Source organism: Tachypleus tridentatus, chromosome 13 (assembly GCF_004210375.1).
Source record: "Tachypleus tridentatus isolate NWPU-2018 chromosome 13, ASM421037v1, whole genome shotgun sequence".
In the NCBI taxonomy this organism is placed as follows: Eukaryota; Metazoa; Arthropoda; class Merostomata; order Xiphosura; family Limulidae; genus Tachypleus; species Tachypleus tridentatus.
Genome location: NC_134837.1, coordinates 63848455 through 63876263, shown reverse-complemented (window position 1 = coordinate 63876263; position 27809 = coordinate 63848455). Strand labels below are relative to the sequence as shown.

Below are 27809 nucleotides of genomic sequence, written 5' to 3'. Positions count from 1 at the left end.
TAAGTTAAAAGTATGTTTTATATAAAACTAATAATAATAATAGTTACTTCTTCAGGCGTCACTCGACAGGTGGCTCTGCTCAAGTGCTTCACGATCACTGCTATCATAATAACAAGTATGAGCATTAAGACGAAAACCCCAACTACAATACCAAGGATGATGGGGGTAAAGTTGAAGGAGATACCTGAAAAAGAAATATGTATATAAATGTTAGTATATTAACAAATAATATATTTTAACTTATGATAAGTGTTATGTTCATTTCAATAGTTTTTGGTTCATATAACATTACCCTATTCTTTAAAGTCCCCTGGTGGGGCAACAGTCAGTCTACGGGTTTACAATGATAAAATTATGGGATCGATCCCTCTCGGTGGATATAACAGATAGCACGATGTGTCTTTGCTATAAGTAAAATGCAGATGCGCGCAGCTTTATTCTTCGAGAAATATAGCCAGCTGGTTAAGGCATCCGATTCGTAATCTGAGGGTGGTGGGTTCAAATCTCCATCACACCAAACATGCTCCCCTTTCAACCGTTGATAAAGGCAAATCGTAAAGAATAAGTCTGGTGAATAACAAAAACATCATCAATATATTATTATCAATTACTCAGACCAGACCAGCAGGACTGTAACAAAAACGTTTTAACTGACCAATCTCTTTCTATAAAACATGCTAGCCCTTTCAGCCGTTATAATGTGATGGTCAAAAAGATGCCCAAGAGTTGCTGGTGGGTGGTGATGACTAGCTGCCTTCCCTCTAGTTTTACACTGCAAAATTAGTGACGGCTAGCGCAGACAGCCCTCGGATAGCTCTGCGCGAAATTCAAGACAAACCAAACCAAATTCTTTCTGTAGAGAGAAGGGTTCTGTATTGGATTTTGAATACTATGAAAATCAAAGATTAAATCATCAAATAAGTTTAGTTCTATATATTTATCAAAACGCAAACAAATTCAGTTAATGTCCTCGCCTGACATGGCCAAGTGGTTAAGGACGATGGACTCGTAATTTGAGAGTCGCGGTTCAAATCCCCTTCACATTAAACAAAGTCGCCCTTTCAGCCGTGGGGGCGTTATGATATGACGGTCAATCCCACTATTCGTTGGTAAAAGAGTAGCCCAAGAGTTTGCGGTGGGTGGTGATGACTAGCTGCCTTCACTCTAGTCTTACACTGCTAAATTAAGGACGGCTAGCGCAGTAGCTCTTGTGTAGCTTTGCGCAAAATTCAAAACAAACAAAACTGGTTATCTGTTAATGTTGTTGTTCTTTTCTAGGCACAAAGTTACAAAATGGTCCATTTGTGCTTTATTTACCGTGATACATTGAATCCCAGATTTTTGCACTGTAATATATAAACTTTCGCTAAGCTACCGGGGGGAAGGCATTCGTTAATATCACAAATTTTAATTAAATTCAAAAACGCTTATAATTTGGTAACAAAACAATCTTGCAATATGCGGATAAAATTCAGTTGTCCTTTAAAAGCAAGGACTTGTTTTAACAGACAGATCTGATGTTCAGGCACCTAAATTTTATGATCATGTTTGAGGTCATCACTTATTACAAAATTGACACCGTTTTTCATAACCGCGTTTATGTAAAGAAATTAATTTTGAAAAATACAATTTTTATTGTTACAATAGTTGTTGTTTTTTTACAATTCATCCTAGGTTTCTTATTTTAAACAGTATTCAAGTATAACTTTATTAGATTGGTGTATTTTGGTGCCTAGTTAAGTTTGTCTTCTCGCGGACTCATTGTTAACTGGTTTCAAATATAGAATATTACTCTTGAGATAAATATATTCATCTGTTTATTATAAGACTGGACATAGTTAATAATTACTGTAACCGCACTGTGAATCCAAGTTCATGGTTCAAGCTTTACTGTTACAAAAACTGTCCTACTTTGGAGCAATGAGAAGGTAATCAAGGTAGTGGTGGTGGTATGAATAAACAAAAAAATATATTCGATCAGATAAGAACAACCCAAGAATTCGGGGTACAAGCCTTCTTTCATTGAGTCTCTGGGTTCAGAGGTAGGGATGGCTGGCTATTTGTAGGTAGCCCTTGTACTGGTTTGGTGATATTCTTATACAAATAGAACTCAAATGTTGGAACTCCTATTCGGTTTAGTGCATAAAACGAAATAATTTTGTTTTCATTAAGAGGAATTTATTAGAATACTATTCTCAAATTAATTCATTTGTTTCATCGCTGTTTTCGTGTTCTCCTTAGTTATCAAATCAGTAGATTTATATTCTGAGTTTTCTGTAAAAAGAGGATTAACACGTTTAAACACAGACAGTTCATATAAAAATAATTAATTAATTAGAATAATAAATTTAAATTTATATTTTTCACAATTATTTCCCGGATAATTCATTAGTTTGCTAAACTGACCAGTTAATAACCTTTAGTGTTTCTAATCCATCAAAAGGAAAAAACGTGTTGCGATTAAAATATTTGGTGAAATAAAAACTTTGTTTGATTACTTACTAGGTGGCGCTACAGTTGTAGTGGCCGTTGGTGCCAGCTGAACAACTGTTAACTGATTTCCCTTAAGATCGGTGAGTTTTAGTCCTCCACCGTTAATCATTTGCGTGAGTTCGCTCGCTGATGCTTGTAGAGTGTTTCCATCAATAGTCATAGTGTCATTGGTATAAGGAACAAGTCCAAACTTAACGTCTATACTACCTGTTGTAAATTATAAGAAGTAAACGTCACAGTGTGAGCAAACCAAGCTGATATTATGTACATATATATCAGTTTAACAATAGGCTACACTTATTATAGTAACACAATGAAATGATGTCATAATACAAGAATGAAACGATATATTCTCTAATGGTCTATAAGTCCTGAATCTTATGTGATGTTCTTGGTTTGTCTAGCACATTATTTTTGCACGTACATCTTAACAAAATGTTTAATAATAACAATAAACCTTTAATATTTTACTATATCTCAGTTTATTTCATATTTTGTTGCTTCTGAACCAACATGAGGGAGCATGTAACGCAATTAATCTAATTCTGAGAAACAATTACGAACAAATGACGTACTATATTCTGCATTATATCGGAAAATAGAGTTGTATCTAAATAAGAGTCATATTAATAAGTAGTTCGCAAATGGCTCTATTGTTTTAGTATATGACACTCTGGAGTCGAAAAGATGCCCATCCACCCCATCCCCTCCCAAATAAATTAACACTTGCAGTCAGAATGGGTGCTATGCCTGGTTTAATTCTTTAAGATCTTGAACGTTGTATATTCGATTACGCTCTTACAAGTGAAACACTGAATTAAGTTTTTTAGTTTTGGAACTTGGGAGAGAATGAATCGTATCTATTAGCATCAATATTTCATCTGCAACATCAGGGTGATCCCTCAGCGACACTGAGTGTTAAAGGCAGCACTTAAAGTGTCACAAAATCGGTTAATAAACGGAATACTTAATGCAAGGTCTCTCCTTCAACAAAAGGCGAAGTAGTATTTCGGGATGGAAGAACAAGGAAGTCAAAATTCCAATAACTGCTCTAAGTGTAGCATACACTGTTAAAAAATTTGGAACCTGCTTTATTCAGATTTTCAATCCTTATTATAGTAACATGTTTCAATCGAAGGATATGAGCAATCAAAGAGACAGATGATTTCGGAGTGACTTCATTGTTACCAGCAAGGGTCACATACACGAAATGACTATCTTTCTATCATTATTATTACAACAAGAGTCACATTATGCGACCTCTCTTCAATGTTTGTTTGACGTTGGAGACATATTTATCTTCTGATCTGGCGGAATCCTAGTATTCCTAGATTTCATTACCATCATTTTTTGTTTATTAAATATCGAAACTGTGTCTATGAGTAACTGCGGATCGTTGCGATATTTTTACCACATATTTAACAGTTAAAATTCAGGTCTATATATTTAACAGCTAATATGTAGAACAACAATTACTAAAAGCTGTGATCTCTCAGAAGCCTTCCTCAATTACTTCAAACTAATCACGAAACAAAAAGTGTGTCTTCGCATTAAAACTTGTTTTTTAGAAGACGTTACATTATATTCGACATCTGATACATTTGATTCAACATTAAACAACCTCAAACCTATTTAAATCATGGAAATCCTTTGATCACAAAGTTTAGTGCATAAGAGACCGTTTTGGAAGAACGATTTTTGTAGACCACTGCCTGTTCTGTACTACATCAGGTTTTGACGAAATCCTCTACAAATAATACAATGTAAATCAAACTTACCTGGCGAGATGTTGAAGTAGGAGAAACAAGGGAGGGGCAGACCCATAGTGTTGGATAGTTGGTTAAGAAGATGTGTTGTGAATGCATCTTGTTGGTCCCCAACAATGGCATAAAAATCTTCAGCAAGTTTAAGGAACATATCAATAGGAGGAGGAGATGTCGAAGAGGTTCGAGAAGGCGCCGGAGTCAAGATGGTTGTCGAAACTCTGACAACGGTTGTAGGTGACTCTGTGCTAGGGAGCTTACGTTCTGTCACAAGGTGAGTCACTGTAGAAGGCACTTTTGTTGTAGTGGATTCAGTTTCTTCATCAGTTGTGAAAATCTTTGTGGTGGTCGTTTCAGTTGTTGTTCCTTGTGTTTCGACGTCAAACAACAAATCTTCAGTAGTAAAAATTGTTGTTGGTTCGTCAGTGGTTACGATATCGTGTAATACAGCCCTAAAATTTAAAACAGAACTTGACTTTGGTGATTGAAGTATCTGGTAATATAGTTCTGAAAAAAAAATCAGAATTTGACCTTGGTGATTGAAGTATCTCGTGATACAGCTATGAAAATAAAAATAGAACTTGACCTCAGTGTCGAAGTATCTCGTAATACAGTTCTGAAAACAAAAATAGAACTTGACCTCAGTGGTTGAAGTATTTCGTAATACGGTTCTTAAAGTAAAAACAGAACTTGACCTTGGTGATTAAGTATCTCGTAATACAGTCTGAAAATAAAAACAAAACTTAACATTAGTGATTGAGTATCTTGTAATACAGTAAAAATAAAACACAACACAACTTGGCCTCAGTGGTTTAATGTATCTCGTAATACAGCTCTGAAAACAAAAACAAAACTTAACATTTGTGATTGAAGTATCTCGAAATACAGTTCTGAAAATAAAAATAAACTTGACCTTGGTGATTGAAGTATCTCGTAATATAGTTCTGAAAATAAAAACAGAACTCGACCTCAGTGATTGAAGTAACTTGTAATACAGTTCTGAAAACAAAAACAGAAGTTGACCTTGGTGATTGAAGTGTCTCGTAGTACAGCTCTAAAAAAGAAACCTTAACATTGATGATTGAAGTTCGTATAGAAACAGTCCTAAAAAACAGCAGAGCTTCGCTTTTAAAACTATCTTCCAATACAACTCTCGAAATAAAAAACGGAAATAACGTCAACAAAATGAAGCAATTTATTTGATTGTTATCATATATTTTAGGTCTGTTGGTTTCTAATACTTCAACAGATTTAAGTTTCACGGTGAGTTTACGCTAAAATCTGCAGTTCGATTTATATTTGATGGATAAGGCAGACAGTTCATTGTGTTTTTTTTCATTAAAAATACAAACAAACAATCGGCGTTTAAGCCCCACAAATTAAACTTACCCGATATAACCGAGGGCAGTGCATTTACAGGTCAAGGTTCCTGTGTTTACATCAAGATTGTTTGTTACACAAGTGTCCGTATTCCAGCTCCTGGTGGTGAGGTTGAACATTCCACACTAAAAAAAATTAATAAATAAAATTCAACCATAAATTTAAACTGCAAAAATAATTATTGTTTTAACTTATATTATTCAAAAAACTAAATAAAATTCTTGAGAGCTGGTTATCATCTATGTAAATTGCTCTTATTTTTAATAATATTACCTGTTGGTCAACAAGATGGATTTCTTCTCCAATTTGTCAAAGGACCTACCAGAAACAATGCTATTTTAGGTTTATTGTTAACTTCTAATATCGAAATAGTTGAGAGAGTGTAAACTGAGGAACACCTAGGTACAAGTGAGCATTGCTGTATTAGGTTTGATGTTAGGAGTAATGATATTTTGGTTACAAATTTCAAAAAGCAAATTTTAGAGGAATGTGACAAGAATTATCTGTCGTAAATTGGGCAGGTTAGTTATTTGGAGACACTGGTCAAATATGGAAAACTTTTAACGATAAATCTTTAAATATTCAAGATAAATGTATTCCTTATAGAAAAAAAGAGGGTGGATGCAAGTAAAAACCAGGTTGGCTCACAAAAGATATAGCAGATAAAATTAAAGAAAAATTACAAATTTAATAGATCTAAATTGACTGATAAGATGGGACGTTTATTATATTATAGAAAATCATAAAGGTTGGCGAAACAGGAAATAAGGGCATCAAAAATGATGTATAAAAAAGGGAGTGGCTGAAAATGTACAAAGTAACAGTAAGGATTTCTTTAATATCATTAAGGGTAAACAACATTTACGAATGAGTATAGGACTCTTGATGGATAAAAGAAGGCTAGTAATTGATAATTATGAGATGGGTTCTTATTAAATGTTGCTTTCTCTTCTGTTTTTATTAAGAAATATTTAGGTAGTATTCTACGTCTTCAACAGTTGCGAAATGGATATGAGATCATACAAGATGACTGAATTAATTTTGGGCTGGTTAAAAAAAATGGGAAGTTTAGAAAATGTTCCTGGTTCAGAGAATTTTTTCCTACGAGTTTGAAGGAGGTTAGGTGATTATAGACTTATTAGCATTACATCATTTGTGAGCAAAGTTTTGAAAATTCCGATAAAAATTCTTTGCAAAGTCATTTAACAAAGTTTATAATTTTATTAGATAGACAACATGGTTTCACTAAAAAAAACCTTCCTTGTGAAGTTTTTGACATTCTTTCAAAAGTCCACTGTTTATGCTGATGAGGGTAAGGAATATATTTGATGTATCTGGATTTCCATAAGGCCTTTTACAAGGTGCTACATAAAAAGCTTGGAAAACAAATTATCTCGATAGGTTTCATTTATTTGTAATTACCAACAAAAATCTATCTGTACTCTGCCCACCGAAACCATGTTTCTAGCGTTGTAAGTCCGCAAAAGTACTGCTGTGCCTCTGTGGAAGGTAACTATAGGCTGGATGAAAGAAAGCAGAAAGTTGTTGCAAATGAATTTCAGTCAATCGGAATTAGTGTCAGAAATGGGTTATCTCATGGTTCAGTATTAGGACCTTTGTTGTTTTTGATTTACATCAGTGACATAGAAGAAGGAATGGTCAATAAATTATTTAAATTTGCAGATGATATTAAAGTCTTGGATGTTGTTGGCTGTGAGGAGGATGCTGCTGACTTACAAAAGGATTTAGATCATTTAGTGAGTTGGGCAAAAAAAATGGCAGATGGGCTTTAATTATAATGAATGCAAGATAATGCATGTGGATTATCATAATCTGAATTATAAGTATAATTTGGATGAAAATAACCTTAAATGTGTCATGAAAATGACTCTTGGTGTAATGAGTGATCCGTTTCTTAAACTATCCAATCAGTGTACTGTTGCTTGGGGTAAAGCAAATATGAGTTTTGGTTATATCTACAGAAATATTGAATACAAGTATAAAAAAAAAATATAATTTCATTGTACAGATCACTTGTTACTCCACATTTGGAGTACTGTGTTCAGTCTTGATCTCTTTACCTCAGAAAAAAAAACACTGAATTTTTTGAAAGTGGTTCAGAGAAGGGTTACTAAAAATTGTATCTGGGATGGAGGGGTTTTGATATAAATAGAGATTAAGATCTTTGAAACTGTTTTTTCTTGAGAAAAAAAGAGTTAGAGGGAATCTTATTGAGGTGTTTAAGATTGTAAAGGGAATTAATATTGTTGATTATCATTTTTTTCATATCTAACGGTGAGGATAAAACAATGGGACACGAGCATACATTTCGACAATGTAGGAGTCATCTTCAACTATTTTTCTAATAGGGTGGTTGACCTATGGAATGGATGTTGTGAAGGCAATAAATTTTAGTGAGTTTAAAAGAAAACTTGATAACTACATGAATAATAAGGGTTGGCTTTAAGATTTTTTCAATTGAATAACAGTTCAGTTTAAAGGATGGGACAGCATTATGTATTTCCTTTTAATGTGCTTTATTGATTATTGCTGTTAATATTATGATTTGTAATATTTAGTATATGAATATAATTGCATAAGAAATAAATCGAAAAGTCTTAGTAATGTCAAATACATGGCCCGATATGGCCAGGTGGTTAGAATGGTCGACTCGTAATCTGAGGGTCGCAGGTTCGAATCCCCGTCACATCAAACATGTTCAGCCGTGGGAGCGTTATATTGTGACGATCAATCCCACTATTCGTTGATAAAAGAGTTGCCCAAGAGTTAGCGGTGGGTGGTGACGACTAGCTGCCTTCCCTCTAGTCGTACACGGCTTAGTCAAACTCAACAACTCTTGGGCTACTCTTTTACCAACAAATAATGGGATTGACCGCACTATATAATGCGTCCACGGCTGAAGGGACGAGCATTTTTGGTGTGACAGGGATTCGAACTCGTCAGAATTAAAGACACTTACATTTGAACCTTAGAGACTTTTGACCTAATCAGTTAGCCAATGTTTCACGTAAAGGGGCTATCGGTTTTAAAAAATGTTACGATTTTATAGTGTCCTCCGGTGGGTCAGCGGTGATTTTTTGGACTTAAGAGGCGAACAGAGTGCAGACAGCTCATTTGTGTAGCTTTTCACTAAAAATCAACAACATTTTAATACATATGTCCATCTACCATATATTATTTACTGTTTCAGGTTTACAATAAATTCTTTATATGACTATGCTACCAAATATTGAAATACGGTGGGGAGATTATATCACAGCTCTTTCCGACATAGGCTACTCCATAATAGACATAATTAAGAAACGTAAGAGGTATTTTTACATTTTTATCATGGAATGGGCAATATACTCACAACCTAAGAAAACTCGGAATGTGATTAAGAATAGTGAAGAAAAATCTGTAAAGAAGCTAACCCATGGCAACAAGAAGAATGTCTGCAGCTGGGTCCTTTGCACAAATTCTTCATTCCAGTACATAATGGTATCGCGATTAGAAATATCAATGCATACCGTGAATAAAGTTATAAGAAATTATTTCGGTTTAGAAAATCTTCAGAGACAAAGTTTACGAGCTAGTGTCAATACACATAGTAGAATGGATTACTCATTTCCAAGAGTACCTTTTCTCCCACGTAACAGATGGAGGTTTGTGGTAAAACTGGACGAGGATTGAATCTGTCTCGGCGATTGCGACAAATTCGCAAAATGTTTTATAGGACATCTGTTAAACAAAGGCGATATCAAGAATTCTTTGAAACTTTTTCTAATGGCTTCATTCACAGCCTCAGTAAGTAAACAGTGCAATAAGATACATCGACCATCACTATGCCGTCATATGAAATTTAGCCTTCACTTATAACTAACTACTAATACTACTTAGTAAAGACCACAAGATACAAACTGCCATGCTACAGGAGAAATACTTCCAGAAATTAACATTTTCACTTCATCCTCTGGTTGGATGGTAAAAGAACAGTTAAAATCAGTGAGAAATCTTCAAGTCACTTGCAAAGCTGTTGTACTCATTCAATGGAGTAGCAATTCAAACTATGCTTTTGCAAGGTTGAGCCTAAAACCGACAGAGAGGAAGTGTGGATAATAATTTACGCAAAACGGCCACTTCTGTCAAAATTATCTTCATAGTATGGGACACATAGGAAGAGTGACTAGTTGGAAGCCACTCTTTACTCTATGAAATATAGTACATCGAGAGCAGTGGCCATCACAGATATAACCACATTGTAATTTTTTCGATAAGTCTCGATTTGCACACTATTCAGACAGTGGCCACAGCTGGATGTGATAAGTATTCTTCCAAGATATTTTATGAAACCATATGCAAGCCACAAAAACATACGGCAGAATTTCTGTTATGACATTGGGAACCATTTGAACAGTTTGAACATCACAGCTGGGGGTATGCAAAGGCGCAGTACACGTTCTCCAATATACCATTCTTGAACAATGTCTACTTCCTAGCTATGTAAATGACCACCTTACCAGATAAGGAAGTGTTTACATGCAAAGTGGGATCCTTATCGTTCAGCCCGAGTCAGGTCGGGGCTTTATCACTCTCCCATAACCAGACATATTACTATATACGAATCCTGGCCACCAGTTAAAGTACTAATAAGATGTGTAGTCGTAGACAGTTTATTCTATAATTGATAAAATAAAGTCATAAAAGATACGAAGTGAACTCGAAATTGTATCAGGAACATATTTGGAAGCCTTTTTTTTTAAACAGGAGATTTATAGTCTGTAGAGAAATTTCTTCAAACATGTTAACTTACACAAGGAGAGGACTTTCGTCTACAATTTAAAATCAATTGCTATCATTCTATAATAAATTAAGGAAAAGCGCCAGATTTAGTCCATTCCCTTTATGGACATTCTAGTTCAATCTTCAAATAAACTGCTAATGACATTTTGCCTAAAATGAGCAATCAGATGATAATACTCATCTCTACAGAAGCACTTTTGAAATATCTGCCAAAAAAAAGGAAAAACTGGGTCTCTATGTTTTATAGAAAAAGATTTTAGAACAAAAACTGTAGAGTTGCGTTGTTGCTCTCAGCCGCTGTATCCAACACCAGGCACTCGGTAAAGGCACTCGATTTGTAATCCGAGGGTCGTGGGTTTGAATCCCCTTCACACCAAACATGCTCGCCCTTTCAGTCGTGGAGACGTTATAATGTGACAGTCAATCCCATTATTCGTTGGTAAAAGAGTAGCCCGTAGGTGGTGATGACTAACTGGCTTCCTTCTAGTCTTACACTGCTAAATTAGAGACGGCTAGCGCAGATAGCCCTCGTGTAGCTTTTTGCGAAATTCAAACTTTACAGTTTTGTCTAAAGGAAATACTGGTGCTATACAGTTTTTCTAAGGGAAATACTGGTGCTATACAGTTATTTAAAGGAAATACTGGTGCTATACAGTTTGTACTAAAGGAAATACTGGCGCTATACAGTTTGTACTAAAGGAAATACTGGTGCTCTACAGTTTGTACTAAAGGAAGTACTGGCGCTATACAGTTTGTACTAAAGGAAATACTGGCGCTATACAGTTTGTACTAAAGGAAATACTGGCGCTATACAGTTTGTACTAAAGGAAATACTGGCGCTATACAGTTTGTACTAAAGGAAATACTGGCGCTATACAGTTTGTTCTAAAGGAAATACTGGTGCTCTACAGTTTGTTCTAAAGGAAATACTGGTGCTCTACAGTTTGTTCTAAAGGAAATACTGGTGCTCTACAGTTTGTTCTAAAGGAAATACTGGTGCTATACAGTTTGTACTAAAGGAAATACTGGCGCTATACAGTTTGTACTAAAGGAAATACTGGTGCTATACAGGTTGTACTAAAGGAAATACTGGTGCTATACAGTTTGTACTAAAGGAAATACTGGTGCTATACAGTTTGTACTAAAGGAAATATTGCAGAAACAATTGAACCTGCTTTAATTAGTCCCTCGATTAGTGTGTGTGTGTTTCTTATAGTAAAGCCACATCGGGCTATCTGTTAAGCTCATCGAGGGGAATCAAACCCCTGATTTTAGTGATGTAAATCCATAGACTTACCGCTGCACTAGCGGGGAACCCCCGATGAGAAAGCAGTATGTTTACGAACTCATAACACTAAAATTCAGCATTCGTTTCTACACGATGGACACAGCTGATAACCCAATGTAGCTTTACTCTTAAAACAAACGTTAAAATTAAACGACGTTCTAGGTAAAACAACTGGTAAATATAACTAAACTGGCTGGTAAGTAATACCGCTGCATATTGCATACCCTGACTTCATATTACATAACTAATTGAAATAATTGCATTTTGAAGAATCAAACTTGACCAGCAAAGAGGCAGGAAAGTGTGGTTGAGACAGTCAAACGTCAATAAATTCTTATTTGGGTCAATCAAAATTAAAGTGGCTTATGAAATGAAATTGCGGCGTATTCATCGAATATGTATTGGTAAAAATCGGTTAGGTGAACACCTTCTAATGTATAAAAAAGCCAGTGCATTTTAGTAACACTACCTTTCAACAGGCCCAGTATGACCAGGTGGTTAGGGTTCTCAACTCGTAACTAAAGAGTCGCGGGTTCGAATCCCCGTCACACCAAACATGCTCGCCCGATCAGCCGTGTGGGCGTTATAATGTGACGGTAATTCGCACTATACATTGGTAAAATAGTAGCCCATGAGTTGGCGATGGGTGGTGATGACTAACTGCCTTCCCTCTAAGCCGGCATGGCCAGGTGGTTAAGGCACTCGACTTGTAATCCGAGGGTCGCGGGTTCGAATCCCCATCACACCAAACATGCTTGACCTTTCACTCGTGAGGTGCGTTATAATATAACGGTCAATCCCACTATTCGTTAGTAAAAGAATATCCCAAGAGTTGGCGGTTGGTGGTGTTGACTAACTGCCTTCCGTCTAGTCTTACACTGCTAAATTAAGGACGGCTAGCAAAGATAGCCCTCGTGTAGCTTTGAGCGAAATTCAAAACAAACCAACGGTTTTAATAAAAACCTCTTTAATCAACGGAGACCCTGAATTAATAAGTCAACAAATATTTTTCCACTTTTGTTACGTTTCATTTTATACTTTTAGTACACTAATAACAGTATCAGGTGATTCTTTTTTTGCTAAACAACAAGACATAAAAGCTATTGTTGAAATGTTTTGTTTGTTTGTTTTAAATTTCGCGCATGTCTACACGAGGGCTATCTTTGCTAGCCGTCCCTAATTTAGCAGGCCTAAAACCGTTGATGATACGTCAAAAATATATTAATTGAAAAACGATTTAATTGTAAAACTAAGTCGCCATTTTTACTTTCATAATAAATGTTGTGCACTTGGCTCTAGGCTAGGAGATCCCACATCAGGTCTATACTTTAGGCTTATTATATTAACACTTACTACACTTATAAGGTTTCATGGCACCACTACCCCTTCACTGCTCCCTTGCATTCCGTTACTAAACTTATAATGAGCAGACAGTAAACGATCTATTCTATCTCGATAAATGTATTTTGAATGTCATGCCTTTTCCTATTTCGAGAACTCGAGGGTGACATATCGCGACACAAGCTAGCTTTTGTATAAGTCAGACAATGTTGTTTATTCCTGAGATTTTGTTTTCAAAGAAAATGTACAGTGAACATTACTATTGATATTATTTATAATTTATATTAAATCATTAGATGGAAGATCCTCAGTCAGTGTAGCCTCAAGCTAAAAGTTTTTCGGAACCCTGAAGAAAATAAAATAGGTCCTTTTAGAATAAAAAAAAACGGAGGATAAGAAAACATTCAAAATAGGAAAATCAACATAACCGGAAAAATTAGTATAGAAAATATTACTGGAAAAATAAATTTCTTATAAAAGGTGTAAACTTGTAAATAATGTTGTATTAAAGAGATCACGAAATAATGAAAATTCTGTATATTCTCTTCATCTGTTTCCTTGCCAAGTGCCCACTCGCACTGACTCAGTCGCATGTCTGTGAGCTTACGTTGTGGGCGGAACACAGATTGCTTATTGTGTAGCTTTCTACTCTATAAAAAATTGCTTGGCATCATATAAGATATTAATTATTTAATTAAATGTATGATATTATTAGTTTGTGATATGAAAGAGAAATTATAAAGTTGAAAATTATTTTAGAGTAGTTATATATTGTTATTAAATATGTGGTCAAAGTAGTGTACAATAAACTTACTAAAATTGTTTCACGACTATCAGTCTGCAGATGTTCCACTCGAATTGTGAAAGTCACTGGGGTTGAGAGTTCGTCTATCAGTATTCGTTGACCAATCACCGGGTTGTACAAATCAATTTTTAATAAGGGACCCACAAGCGAACTTCCTCCAATGGCAACGGCTGTTGAAAGGGCGACTTCTGCTGAACCAATACATGCACCATAGCACGTGACTGTATCACAAATCCACGATTGGTATACACTGATAAGTTCGCTACCAAGAACGAGCTTAGAAGAAAACAAAAATAGTTTCCACGTTTAACAAAATGAAGTGAATTAATCTTTACGTTAACATAAAATACATTAAACTATTTCTAATTGTATTAAGTAGTTATTTACTTGTTAATAAGTATCTGAAAACTAAACATAACGTTTCGTTCTCAGCTGTCTTACGTTTTCTTTACACACTGGTGACCTTTCCAATTTTAAATTATGCTATAGAATTTAAACTATTATCACAGATAAACTGCTAAAAATGAAATATTACAAGAATATAGTTTTTCCTGTGGAAGTTACAAAGCTAAGTGTGTGTTCAAATGAACTGTAATAAACAGATACTAACAAGGCATAGCCTGGCGTTTTTAAACTATAGCGATATCAGATTACTACGATTCGTTACTTTTTATAACAACACAAAATCTTAGTTGTTGTTGTTTCGTTTTTACTTATCTCTAATCGTTTCGTTCCCAACAATACATTCCCTGAACTTTCTCTTTTAAACAGTAGAGCTGCTCTTAATAAGTATTTTTCACCATTAGGTGACCTGAAAGAAATACACAAATGACAAATTCACTGGACTTTAAAACTAAGACAAACGATTGTAGTACCAATACTTACCCAATGATTATTTTGACCGTTTTCCAGGGATGCTAAAGTCAAATTACCATCCGCTAACATGTCAAACTCCAGTTTCTCACTACGGAGAGCAGCAAGATTGGTCCAGATGATAGCAGGATCTTCTCCAACAACAAGATGTTGACACATTCCACTCAAGTACGTGTTTATAGAATCAAACAGGTTTTCTACAATTGATGGACTAGGGTCAGCCAAGGCTATCATAGTGTCCATCCCTAACATGACTTTCACCTACAACCAATTTGAAATGGAAAAGAGGACAAGTGACATGTCGCGAATTCTGACGTATTGATAAGACATCGTTTTTTGTACTTGTTTTTACATATCTTATTTACGACGATGTTAAGATTCAAATAAAGACCTTGATTCTCGCAATTTGCTTTAAACATTAAATATTTTACTGAATACCCAGGAACGTACGTGCTTTGTTTTATTAACCAATTCATTTCTAAAGTTGATAAATACTTTCTTAGAATACTCCTCTACAACTTATTATCTCGATTAAAACATGAAATAGTAGGACCTGTTTTATGGTAATTTTTAAATAAAGATAACCTCCTAACTTTTATATATCTGCTACTTAATTACACCTATGAGTAATTAAACTACATTTTTCATTGAAGAAAGGTAAAGAAGGAATAGGTTTTTTTATGCTATTTGACAATAGACGCGCCATTATCGTTTCGGTTACTTATAAAGAATATGATGTTACTCTATATAAATGTTGTTCAGAGCTGAGAGCATTAAAACAAAACAGAATAATTATATTTGGTAACAAATATATCAACCATTTTGGCTCTTTGTAAGTAAAATAATGCTTCTCTTTCGAAATGTCATTCCGAACGGAAAAGATTAAAAACAAAAGATAATTATATCTGACAATCCCTATTTTGAATAATACTTAACGTAAAATATATCCATGGTTAATACAGATCCCACTACTTTAAAACGTCACTGATGTCCATATGCTCTTCATAATAAAGCGATACATAACTTTATACTCTCATCTTGCATTACACATATTCAACCAGCATTGTATTTTTACCACCATCTACAGATAATTATAAATTCTGTAAATGTGCTAAAACAATCAGTAATAACAACATCAGATCTACAGATTCTTTGAATTTACTATTAATGGATACTGTTAGTATTCAAACTTATGTTTTTCTTTATGATTCAGCTACTTATGAATAAGTGTAACAAATCTACTATTGAACATTTATTTTACGGCATGCACTTGTTTCTGCAGAGTTTGTTTTTTTGCATATGACATATTCTTGACTGCATATTACCTGTTCTCAAAATTTGTAGAAGATTCTTGAAAGTAAGAATCAACAATATTTGTTTTATGAAAACGCGCTAGAACATTGTTGAAATTTCTACAAGCTCGCGTTATTCCAATAAACAAAAACGGTTAGCTGAGTGACAGAAGAAAATTATTATCAGACAGCTACAGTCAGTGTACTATAAGCCTCGAAAGCTATAATTGTGATTAACGCCTACTGATCGGAAACCACAGAATTTGACCAGGAACGTTTATAGATTTCGAACATTACAAATCGTTTAACTTCAGGAAATTGCTTCGAACTTTATTATTTCTACGAAGACATTAAATATCTTCTTCGGTAAAAAGTGAACTTATAACCAGTGTGAGGCTAGCCAAGAAAGATATTGTTAGCTTAGGCGTGGTATAACAAAATCAACTCAGAATTAATTTTATCCTTGTGGACCTGGATCATCGATAAAATATTCAGTTCTAGACCGATATAAGAATCAGTATTATCTGTGAGTTTGTAAAACTCTCCTATATAAACCTTCATTTGTAATAACTATTAGTAATAACCATTATTACAAATGGTATTGTTTTTATATTTGTGCATTAAAATATAAGTGTGTTAAAAAAGATAATTGTATGCATCAATCTTTTTGGCAAATACCATAAATTTGATACATGTTAACTATTAAATTAAAATTTAAAGTTCCGGTTATTTGAAAATGTAATACGTAACATGATAAATCGGAGACTCGTCTAAAATAAATTACGATAAGTAACATAATCTATATTATAAATATAAGAAATGTAAATAAGATTATATTCAGTACTTATGATGTACAAACCCTGTATTACTGACATTTACAAAGTTTAAATGATGTATGTAGTGTACAGAGGCAATTTATTCCAGTCCCAAGTTCACGTTTGATATTTAGTTTTTAAAAGTTATAATTCGGACGTGGTAAATCAACTCTATATTTATCTATCTCTTGCAAGACATGGTGAAAGAAATGCATCCAGATGCTTGTGATCAAATTTTCTGATTGGTCAACTACAGATACAGACTAAATGTGGTTCGTGGGAGCAATCTCGTAATTTTAGTCGCATACAGTCACTATTTTTCCCCTAACCAGTCTCTGCACCTGTCCTTTAGAAATGTGTTTTCTTATAGAAAAGCCACATCAGGCTATCTACTTAGTCCATCTAGGGAAATCGAACCCCTGATTGTATACTTACCGCTGTACTAGCGGCGGATCCTTAAAAAATACCAGTATCTGCATGTATTGGCTTTTTTCCCTAACAAATTTCTGCACCTGTCCTTCGATAATACCAGTATCTGCAAATATTAGATTTCTTTCCCTCACAAGATTCTGCACCTGTCTTTCAAAAACACCAGCATTTGCGAGTATTGGCTATTTTTTTACTAATAAAACTGTCCTTAAAAAAATACCAGTATCTGAGAGTTTCACTTTGCTGGATGATCGGGCAACAATGTGCTAGGTCCATCCAAAGCGTTTTTGTCTTAAACACATGCTTTATGTAAACAGTCTAAATAGACCAAGTTATTCAGGTATTAAAACACACTAAGGAATAATTCAGTTTGAAATTTAAGATTTTAGTGTTAAGACTTATGAAAAATAACTTTAAAATATAATCACGTGTTTTAATAATACTTATTTAAATCTAATTTACCGTTTCGGGGCTGATAGGTAGAACACAAGACATGATTTGACTCTTGGTTTGCTGATTTACTTCATCGTATGACCAAAATGTTCTGGTTGTTTCGGCTGCAAGACAACAACAACAAACAGATCGTTTGATACTGTGAAATGTCGTTTATCTTCGAATTCCAAGAAAAATTAAAATTAAAATAAATTTATTTAAATTGCGGGCTCAGCATGGTTAGGTTGTTAGGGCGTTTGACTTGCAGTATGTGGGCCAATTCCACTATTCGTTGGTATAAGAGCAGTTCAAGAATTGGAGGTGGGTGGGTGATAGTCTTTCATCGTTAAATTGACCAGCATGGCCAGGTGATTAAGGCACTTTACTCGTAATCAGAGGGTCGCGGGTTCGAAACCCTGTCACGCCAAACATTTTCACCCTTTCAACCGTGGGGGTGTTATTATGTTACTGTCAATCCCACCATTCGTTGGTAAAAAGTAGCCCAAGAGTTGGTGATGGGTGGTGATGACTAGCTGCTTTCCCTCTAGTGTTACACTGCTAAATTAGGGACGGCTAGCGCAAATAGCTCCGCGTAGCTTTGCGCAAAATTCTAAACTAAGCCTTTAAATCATAAAAACTATACACTTTCTTTTTCAGGTAGTTTTAGAACTTAAAACAGTCAAAATAAATGTTTATGTGAATACGTTTCTAATCAACGCATTATTTTGGTAAATTGTAATAAAACATATATATCTTCCAATTTTTAAATAAAAGTTACCAAGTCGTAAAATTTCACTAGTTTAACGTGTTTTTTGATATATTAGCGTAAGCCTACGCATCGAACTGGGAACACTATGCTCCCTGCACGGATCTAACCGCAACTTTTAGCGTTGTAAGCTCCATACTTACCACTAAGCACCGTTTGGGAATTTAAGTTTGTTCAATGGCAAAAGTCATTTGAAGTCTACAATATAAAAAATAAAACGTATAGTGATCCAGAAATGGTTATACAAGATACTAGAGTTTTGAAGAGTTTCTGACGTAAGATATTCCAGTAAAAAATTGGATGAAAATCAGCCGAATATATTGTGAAATAAATCATACCTCGAGAAATTATCAACAGCTTATCAAAGTTTCCTTATGTAATCCAACACAGTGGGAGATAAATGAACATCGGATAAAGAAAATATGGTTAAAGGTTAAGTCGGATTAACAAAAAAGGGCTAAACACCATACAGACAGAGTAATATGAGTATTATGAAATATACTTTGCTAGATAAAATGTAGGCATATAGTTTGTTAAATAAGAGGAAAGTTAAAGGAAGTTTGGCTCTTACAACTTGAAATATTAAATCGACGTAACTCCTGTAGAAGGGAATATGTCAGGTTCTCTAGGTTCTGTTGAGTGACTTCACGAAGAGAGCTGGGTCGCATCGTCATCGGAATGACCGCAAGAAAACTGAGGACTTCGTCAGTCCGAGAACTGCTAGTGTGATGATAATTCAATCTGTAAACATTGAAACATAGTTACAAGTGAAACTGAAAAACTTTCATAAACGTTTTTATAAAAGTGTTATTCACGACTTCACGTGACTGTTTTTTGTCATTTGAAGAGGCCTGACTAGTTTAATATTTACCCAGTAAGGTAATCTTCGGTCATTTTGTCCACCACATTCTGGAACAAAGTTTGTGATCGTTCAAATAACCCTTCGTACTGGTCATTATCTAGTGTCAAGGTTATTGCTCTAGCAACTGACATAGCTCTAACTGGATCACCTGAAAATGGATAAAAAATATGCAAATACTTCCGATGTAGAAAGGTTTACAGACAATATGTATATCATACTAGCTGGGGTTCCCGTCCTCTGGACGGAAATTATGTAAATTCATGATTAACGAAAGGTTATCTTAGGACATGAAAAGTTGTTTTCCTTATATGTGTTTGTGAAAAACGCCCGAAAAATTGCAAAACACAAAATGTGAAATCGCAAGTTTCATGTACCTCTGCATGGACCAAAAAAACACCTTCAGGCCACATTTAGCGAAGAAATGAAGTAGTGATAAAAAAAAGTCCATAAAACCCGCAAAATGAAAATTTGTATGTATCTCCGCATGGGCATAATGAACCTTCACACTAATTATAATGAAGCTCAATGAACACCCTGTGAAATAATTGCGTGGACATACATCAGACAGAACTATAATATTCATATATGTATACACCCTTCCTGTTAATAAAACCTTTGTCAAATTAAAATTCAAAGCGATAAACGTATTCTTCAATTAACCCTAATTAGGCTACAAAAACACGGTATGTCCACACGTGAGATGTTTGTTATTTAAAACAACACGAAAGGTGTATTGATTGCTTATTCTTGATTATATCTAAGCAAATTTTACTTATTCAAAAACATAATAAAGCATCATTTTAAAGCATACACAAAGTTAATATAAAACAACAATTCATCTTCATATATTTAGTGTATTATTTAGTGTATAAATCTGGGATTCTTTAATACATACAGCTTTAGTTGAAACTGTGATAATAACAATATATTAGCACATCATTCATATGTTCAGTATAAAGAGCCACACTATCGAACAGAAAGTTTGTGAATTATTAGAACAATAAATACCTTGGTGTAAATACCGAATTACTGTTTTATTCAATAGATCGAATTCGCCATCCGAGAAAGACGATAGACGTTGTATAGAGACGGATCTCTCAGCGATGCTACACGAGTTGATAATATCGCATACTTTGACTTGAACTATAATACTGGTGTCGTGGCTTGACGCTAAATGGATAAAACGGGGAAAAAAAAAACGCTTATTGAAATAATTATACATTTAGGCATACTAGAAGTAGTTCAGATTATTCGCGTATTTCTTTTATAGGATATACAGATGTTCGAAACTTATGTAAACTACACGAATTACCACAAAAGGAAATGTACATTACCATTGAAGGAAATTTATATTACCACTAAAGGAAATACCCGAAATTTCCATTACTATCTGAAGAAAATGTTCTTTACCACTAAAGAAAATATCCATCACAACGTAAATAAATTTCCGTTACCACTAAAGGATACGTTTTTTTTAATTTCGCGCAAAGCTACATGAGGGCTATCTGCGCTAGCCGTCCCTAATTTAGCAGCTAGTCATCACCACCCACTGTCAACTGTTGGGCTACTCATTTGGGCTACAGATTGACTGTCACATTATAACACCCCCACGGCTGGGAGGGCGAACATGTTTGGTGCGACTGGGATTCTAACCCTCGACTGTCGGATTAACAGTCGAACGCCTTAACACGCTTGGCCATGCCGGGCCCCACTAAAGGAAATGTCCATTACTACTGAAGAAAATGCCCACTGTTTTTCGAAATAAAAAAATTAATAAACACACACTTTCACTTTTACATAGGCCTGGCATGGCCAAGCGCGTAAGGCGTGCGACTCGTAATCCGAGAGTCGCGCTAAACATGCTCGCCCTCCCAGCCGTGGGGGCGTATAATGTGACGGTCAATCCCACTATTCGTTGGTAAAAGAGTACCCCAAGAGTTGGCGGTGGGTGGTGATGACTAGCTTCCTTCCCTCTAGTCTTACACTGCTAAATTAGGGACGGCTAGCACAGATAGCCCTCGAGTAGCTTTGTGCGAAATTCCAAAAACAAACAAACAAACAATCAATCAATTTTACATAGTTATCGATTTCAAAACCAATATGACAGAACTGTGAATTTTAATGGTTATCATTTTATAATAAAATAACCTTTCAGAAAGATAGACATAAAATCTTTACATGGCTGTTTCTAAGAGTGGTGGAAATAACACATTTAGGATAACCTTTAACCTAAATTAACAAACTTACGTATCTTTATACGTCCTCCTGTATCTGACGTTAAACATTCCGCTAACGTAGCGTACACCCAAATAAATATGTGTACGTTACAAATATGGAAGTGAGGTTAATTTATAAAATTATATTTTGTCATAATTCAGAGAAATATATATACAGTGCATATTTATTCATATTTTACATCAATGAATATATATATATATAGTGCATATGTATTTGTATTTTACATCAATAAATGTATATACAGTGCATATTTATTTGTATTTTATATCAATAAATACATATAAAGTGCGTATTTATTTGTATTTTATATCAATGAATATATATCTATATAGTGCATGTTTATTTGTATTTTATATCAATGAATATATATCTATATAGTGCATGTTTATTTGTATTTTATATCAATGAATATATATCTATATAGTGCATGTTTATTTGTATTTTATATCAATGAATATATATCTATATAGTGCATATTTATTTGTTTGTTTCTATATAGTGCATTTTTTTGTATTTGAATTTCGCATAAAGTGCATGTTTATTTGTATTTTATATCAATGAATATATATCTATATAGTGCATATTTATTTGTTTGTTTGTTTGTTTGTTTGTTTTGGAATTTCGCTAAAGCTACTCGAGGGCTATCTGTGCTAGCCGTCCCTAATTTAGCAGTGTAAGATTAGAGGGAAGGCAGCTAGTCATCACCAACCACCGCCAATATTTATTTGTATTTTATATCAATGAATATATATAGTGCATATTTATTTTTATTTTATTCCAATAAAAATATCCACTATTTTTATATAAATAAAAGAACAAATTACCACCAGGAAAAACTATATTTTCGATACGAGGTGGCGCTTGAGTAATAGTAGCAATGGGAGTGTCGGTGTCATTGGTAGAAAGGCGGTATGAAAACGTGTAAGTGAGTGAATAGTCCTCGGGAGAGTCTCTCCATCCCTCTGTAGCATCCATTATAAACTCAGTTTTTAAGGCAGTACCAGATGGTGGCGCCACCTATAAACATAAGGAGAAACGTTCCACAGAAGGATAAATTATCAAAATAATTTAATATATTACTTCTATAAATGTCTTTATATTATATACATTTATCTCCCTTGTTGCCAGCACACCCTGTCGGTTACTGACAGATATTTGTAAACTCCACACATATTCATGGTATTGTCGATATCGACTTCATATATAATTAAATCTAAGAGCAAAACACGCACACACACACAACTTATTTTAAGATTCTTACTATGGCTTAATCCATGATGACGAGAAAACCCACTTGTAAAGAAAAATATATATGTATAAACGGCTGGTATGGATAGAGAAAACTCTATGTAAAGGAGCGAACAACGTTTCGACATTCTTCGGTCATCGTTTTTACATATATATGGTTTAAATTCATCAACATGAATGTAAACATATTTGTAACTCTTTACAATAAATAAGCTTGGTGGTTATAGGTTTTGGTGGATATTATAGACCAGTCAATGGTAATTCTAATTGTGACCTAGTCATGAGGTCGTTTTTTAACAATAAATTTGCTTGTTTATTTGTCTTGTTTTGTTTTTCTCCTATATATTGCATTGAGATTTGCATGCTTCAAGTGAATTTGAAGCGTTAGGTGTTTAATTAAAGAGTTTTATCGTTGGTCTCACAAGTAATAATTGACTTAATATAATATTGAGTTCTGTATCCAAGCTAGGGCTCTAATGTAAATAATGTTTTAATGTAAATTTAATATGTTTTTAATATAATAACGACCAAATCATTCCTACTCTGTATGAATAATTCTTATTCATTCCTACTCTGTATGAATAATTCTTATCAGTATATCTGTTGTATCATTCCTACTCTGTATGAATAATTCTTATCAGTATATCTGTTTATCATTCCTACTCTGTATGAATAATTCTTATCAGTATATCTGTTGTATTCTTTATTTATATCCTGCCATACAATAATCCTGTACAAAAATAGGCTTAGACTGAGACAGTTATATCTCAAACAGCTTCACAGTTTTTAAGTTGAAACAAAATATATAATTAGTTACTTCCTCATTTCCAGTCTTTTTTTTAATTAGATTCAGATTAAAGCTTATTAAAATATATATACATGTATTGTTTTATTTTTCTATACGTATTGTTTAATGGAAATACTTGTGTTGCTTAGAATGTACTATTAATGGCTTCAGAGAACTATGGTGGAACATTAAACAAGTTCTAAGAATTTATATTATTTTTGTTAAGGTAGAGCGGGTGCCGGGTAGATAAACATTGTTGATAATGTCTCACTATATAACTTAATTAAAACTACCAGACTATTTGGTTTATACTCCAGATGTGTTGAAAAAGTAATTTTAAAGTTGACTCTATATTGCTATTATGAAAACCTATTAAATGTCTCACTCGATAAATTAATTAAAATTACCAAACTATTTGGTTTATACTCCAGGTATTTAGAAAAAGGTAAATAGGAACTTTATATTGTTAATATTACGAAAATCTATTTAAAAAGAAGTTTCGAAGGTCTGTTATTACTTAAAGCTGATAATACGCGTTAATTCACTCAATGACCTAAGAGTTTTTACATTCACGTATATATTAAACAGCGCCAACTGTATCGTTTAGATCAACACCTCGGAAAACAACATTAATGTTGGATTAAAAATTAAAAATAATTTTAAATGATAACAACAAAAACTCGTCTGCGCAAGATTATTAAATTCCACCTTTAATTAATTAAGTGTCTAACATAATCGAAAAGTTTCGGACATTTCTGTATAAAAATTGTAATTGAAGCCATTTTTAATTAATATGTTTATCAAATTATAAACTACGTAATAGTTAATTAACCTTTAGCATTCCCTTAATCGGTGGATTATTTGTCTCAATAACAACGTCAGCATAACCCGGCTCTCCACCGTCCATTGGATTTGCTATTAGACGAAATTTATAGAGGGCGCCACCAAGTAGTCCTGTCCATCGATCGTTTTCAGCTGGTATCAGTAGTGGAAATGGTCGATCGACCAACTTAGAGTTGTAGTTCCTTGATAGTACTGATGTTGTTACTCCTCCAAAGGGTGCGAGGGCATATTCTGAAAATTATATATATTGTTGTTTTAATTGTTTAAAGTACAATTACCAAACACAATTGATGTAAGTGCATCCTAACTTTATGAATGCCACGTCTCATTAATCTGGTAAAATCAGTTTAGATTTAAAGAGACAAGAACTGATATCTGGCTGAGATGGGTTGTTGTTTGTTGTTGTTTTTTGCACTTTTATGTGAGTATTATTGTTAAATATTTGGGAACCCATAACTCGTGTGTCGGAGATTACGGATAGTTCTTTAAAGGTCAAATAACATTAAACGCATGCTATTGTCTCATTAAAATCAAACTTATTTCTTGTCTTTTTTTCTTACGTAGAAGATTAGAATCACTTATAAAAAACAGTAACAATCGAATGTCTCGTTTCTAACTAGTCCGTCTATATAGAATGTGACGTATTTTTAGTTATTTTCCTGAAAAGAGGCCCAAGGCAATCTGGAGGGATCATTTATTTTAAGACCACTTAAGACTATGCAGAAGCATGTTGTTCGGTCAATAGACATTAAAATGACGTCATATAAGAGATGCTTAACAATATTAATTGTACTGTCCTGACGTCAGTAAAACATGCGAATGCCATGAATCACGAGAGAAATTATGCACCCTATGCAGTCTACAACACAACATGACATATGAACTTCGAAAACAAGATATAAAAATATTTTAGTTTTGGTTTTATATAATCTGTAAATAGAGCACTTTCGGGAACCCTGCGGAAGTACATTTCCTGTGTACAGTGGTTTACTTATTCCGAGTTACCTCTCTCCCTCACAACTTCCCAGCGAAGTGTGACATTAGGCCTACTCGTGACGTAACTTTCCACGATCAGTCTCTCGGAAGGATTAATCCGATCAGGTTTCAGTTTCTTTACGAAGATAACAGGTAGTTCGCCTCTGCGCACACTCACTGCAGTCTGGCTTTCGGCGTTTCTTGTGTCTTTAGAGGCTCTGAGTGTAATTACATATCTGCATACAACAAACGAAAATTAAAAGTCTAACTTTACATTACCACACAACCACATAAATAGTACAGTTCGTACAGGGCTACGTAACTAACGGAATAAAAATAATACAGTTATTTTAACATTATGCCGCATCTATTTTTTTCTCGCCCATGCGCTTTTGAGTCTATTTCAAAAATTGACCTTCCAGACGGTACTATACAAAAGTGTTAAAACAAGAGAATATTTAGTAATTCTTTCCATGTTATAGAACTACTTCTTCAGTACTTTTATATAATGTAAAGTTCAACACTGGTTTGGAATTTCGCACAAAGCTACTCGAGGGCTATCTGCGCTAGTCGTCCCTAATTTAGCAGTGTAAGACCAAAGAGAAGGCAGCTAGTCATCACCACCCACCGCCAACTCTTGGGCTACTCTTTTACCAACGAATAGTGGGATTGACCGTCACATTATAACGCCCCACGGCTGAAAGAGCGAACATGCTTGGCGCGACCGGGATGCGAACCCGCGCCCCTCAGATTACGAGTCGCACGCCTTAACACGCTTGGCCATGCCAGGCCAGTTCAACACTGATCCTTGTTGACAATTGAATGAGTCAGGGTGAGAATACTTATCATTCTTTAGAATTCCCATATACTTGTAACTATGGTATGTCATAAGGGTTCTACATAAATTAACATACTGATTAAATTTAAGGTGTTAAATAACTGTCATGTTACACTATGTAGCCTCTGAACCATATAGAAAAAAACTAGCAAGGAGCTAGCATATGATACCAGTATATGTTAGTAGAAATAAATTTAACAGCACTCTCCACAAATAAACCTTGATAAAAGAAAAACAGTGTTTAACAATATATATTAAGATTTGTTCTCATGGCACGATGAAATGTTTAAAGAGATCGTATTAAAGCTTTACATGATGCTTGTTAGACTCGCCACTAAACTGCTGCAGACTGTCAAGTACAACATAGATCGTAAGACCAAGACAGTTCAATTTGAAAATAACAAAGGAAGAGACAGAACACCTAAACTCAATGATACTGATGTTAACTGTCACTGATCTCAAGCATGAGATAAACAACCATGTACCAAATGACAGAAAGGCGTACAGATATACAGTATGGAATATTTGGTCGTGTAGCTGTTTAGAAAACTTTACTTTGATTTCTAAATATATTCAATGGACTAAAATTTGATTAAAAGTACAAATACTGGACTGTTGATGGTTGGAAAAGGGTGTTGTGGATGGATGAGCCCAAGTTCGAAATATTTTGTGCAGGTTGTACGTCCAGCAGAAGAAAGGTGAAAGATACCTCAATGCAGAGTACCTACAAAGTAGTGGGGAGGCAATGTAATGATTTGGGGCTAAGACGACAGAATATATTTACAAGATAGATGGAATGATGGACCAACGTAAGTACCATCAGATGTTGATCCGCCATCCAGAGGCTTGCTTATTATTAGTGAAAGGTTCCACTACCAAGAAGATAATGATCCTAAACTCTTATACAACCTATGGAGAAATTATTTTGATCAAAATTATCTGTACCTAGACTTTACGGGATTCACACAAACTATTGTTATTGCAACTAATAAGATTTTAAAAAGAATCAATAATCAGAGTCAATATAACCTTTAACCCCTATTTTAAAATAGCCAAATCAGTCAGAAAGTAGCTCAAGTCGCGTTGGTCGATCACCTAAACTCTAAATTAAAGCAAGAATGAATTTGGGATCAAATGAATGAAAACAGCAACCAACTGTCCTATTTATGTATGATTTAAAAAGTGTCTTTTAATCAAATAATATTTGTCACTTTAAACTTCAGCAGTGCCTTATGTGACACAGACTAAACCTGATGCTTCGGTCCATTTTTAACTTAACATTTCTGACCAGAAACGGCAGCTAGTGAGAAGCACCTGCCGAGTACAAATCTACTTTTAATTGAATAATACTGATCCACAACAAAGACTGTAATCATTTCTCCATGTTTGTCTTCGTAACCTTGAGAGATATTTTTATATCTCATAGTGCACTAGGTCCTCTAACCATTAAGAAGTCTTGACATCTCATAGTGAGCTTATCCTAACTATCAGGAAGTCCTCACATCTCATACGTTATTAGGTCCTCTAACCACCAAGAA

The 27809-nt window shown here is 34.4% G+C and overlaps 1 protein-coding gene across 1 annotated transcript in view; it reads right to left on the bottom strand.

The window, feature by feature from the left end:
• Positions 1-27809, bottom strand: part of LOC143236161 (uncharacterized) — a 77296-nt gene that overhangs the window by 6771 nt on the left and 42716 nt on the right. Inside the window, exons 28-40 of the mRNA XM_076474445.1 lie at positions 25464-25669; positions 24448-24689; positions 22405-22597; positions 20351-20512; positions 19352-19490; positions 19052-19221; positions 17745-17839; positions 14759-15007; positions 13883-14149; positions 5646-5761; positions 4272-4708; positions 2503-2700; positions 48-184 (exon numbers count right to left, since the gene is read on the bottom strand). Of these exons, the coding sequence (XP_076330560.1) occupies positions 48-184; positions 2503-2700; positions 4272-4708; positions 5646-5761; positions 13883-14149; positions 14759-15007; positions 17745-17839; positions 19052-19221; positions 19352-19490; positions 20351-20512; positions 22405-22597; positions 24448-24689; positions 25464-25669 (2611 nt within the window). The remainder of the gene's footprint in view (positions 1-47; positions 185-2502; positions 2701-4271; positions 4709-5645; positions 5762-13882; positions 14150-14758; positions 15008-17744; positions 17840-19051; positions 19222-19351; positions 19491-20350; positions 20513-22404; positions 22598-24447; positions 24690-25463; positions 25670-27809) is intronic.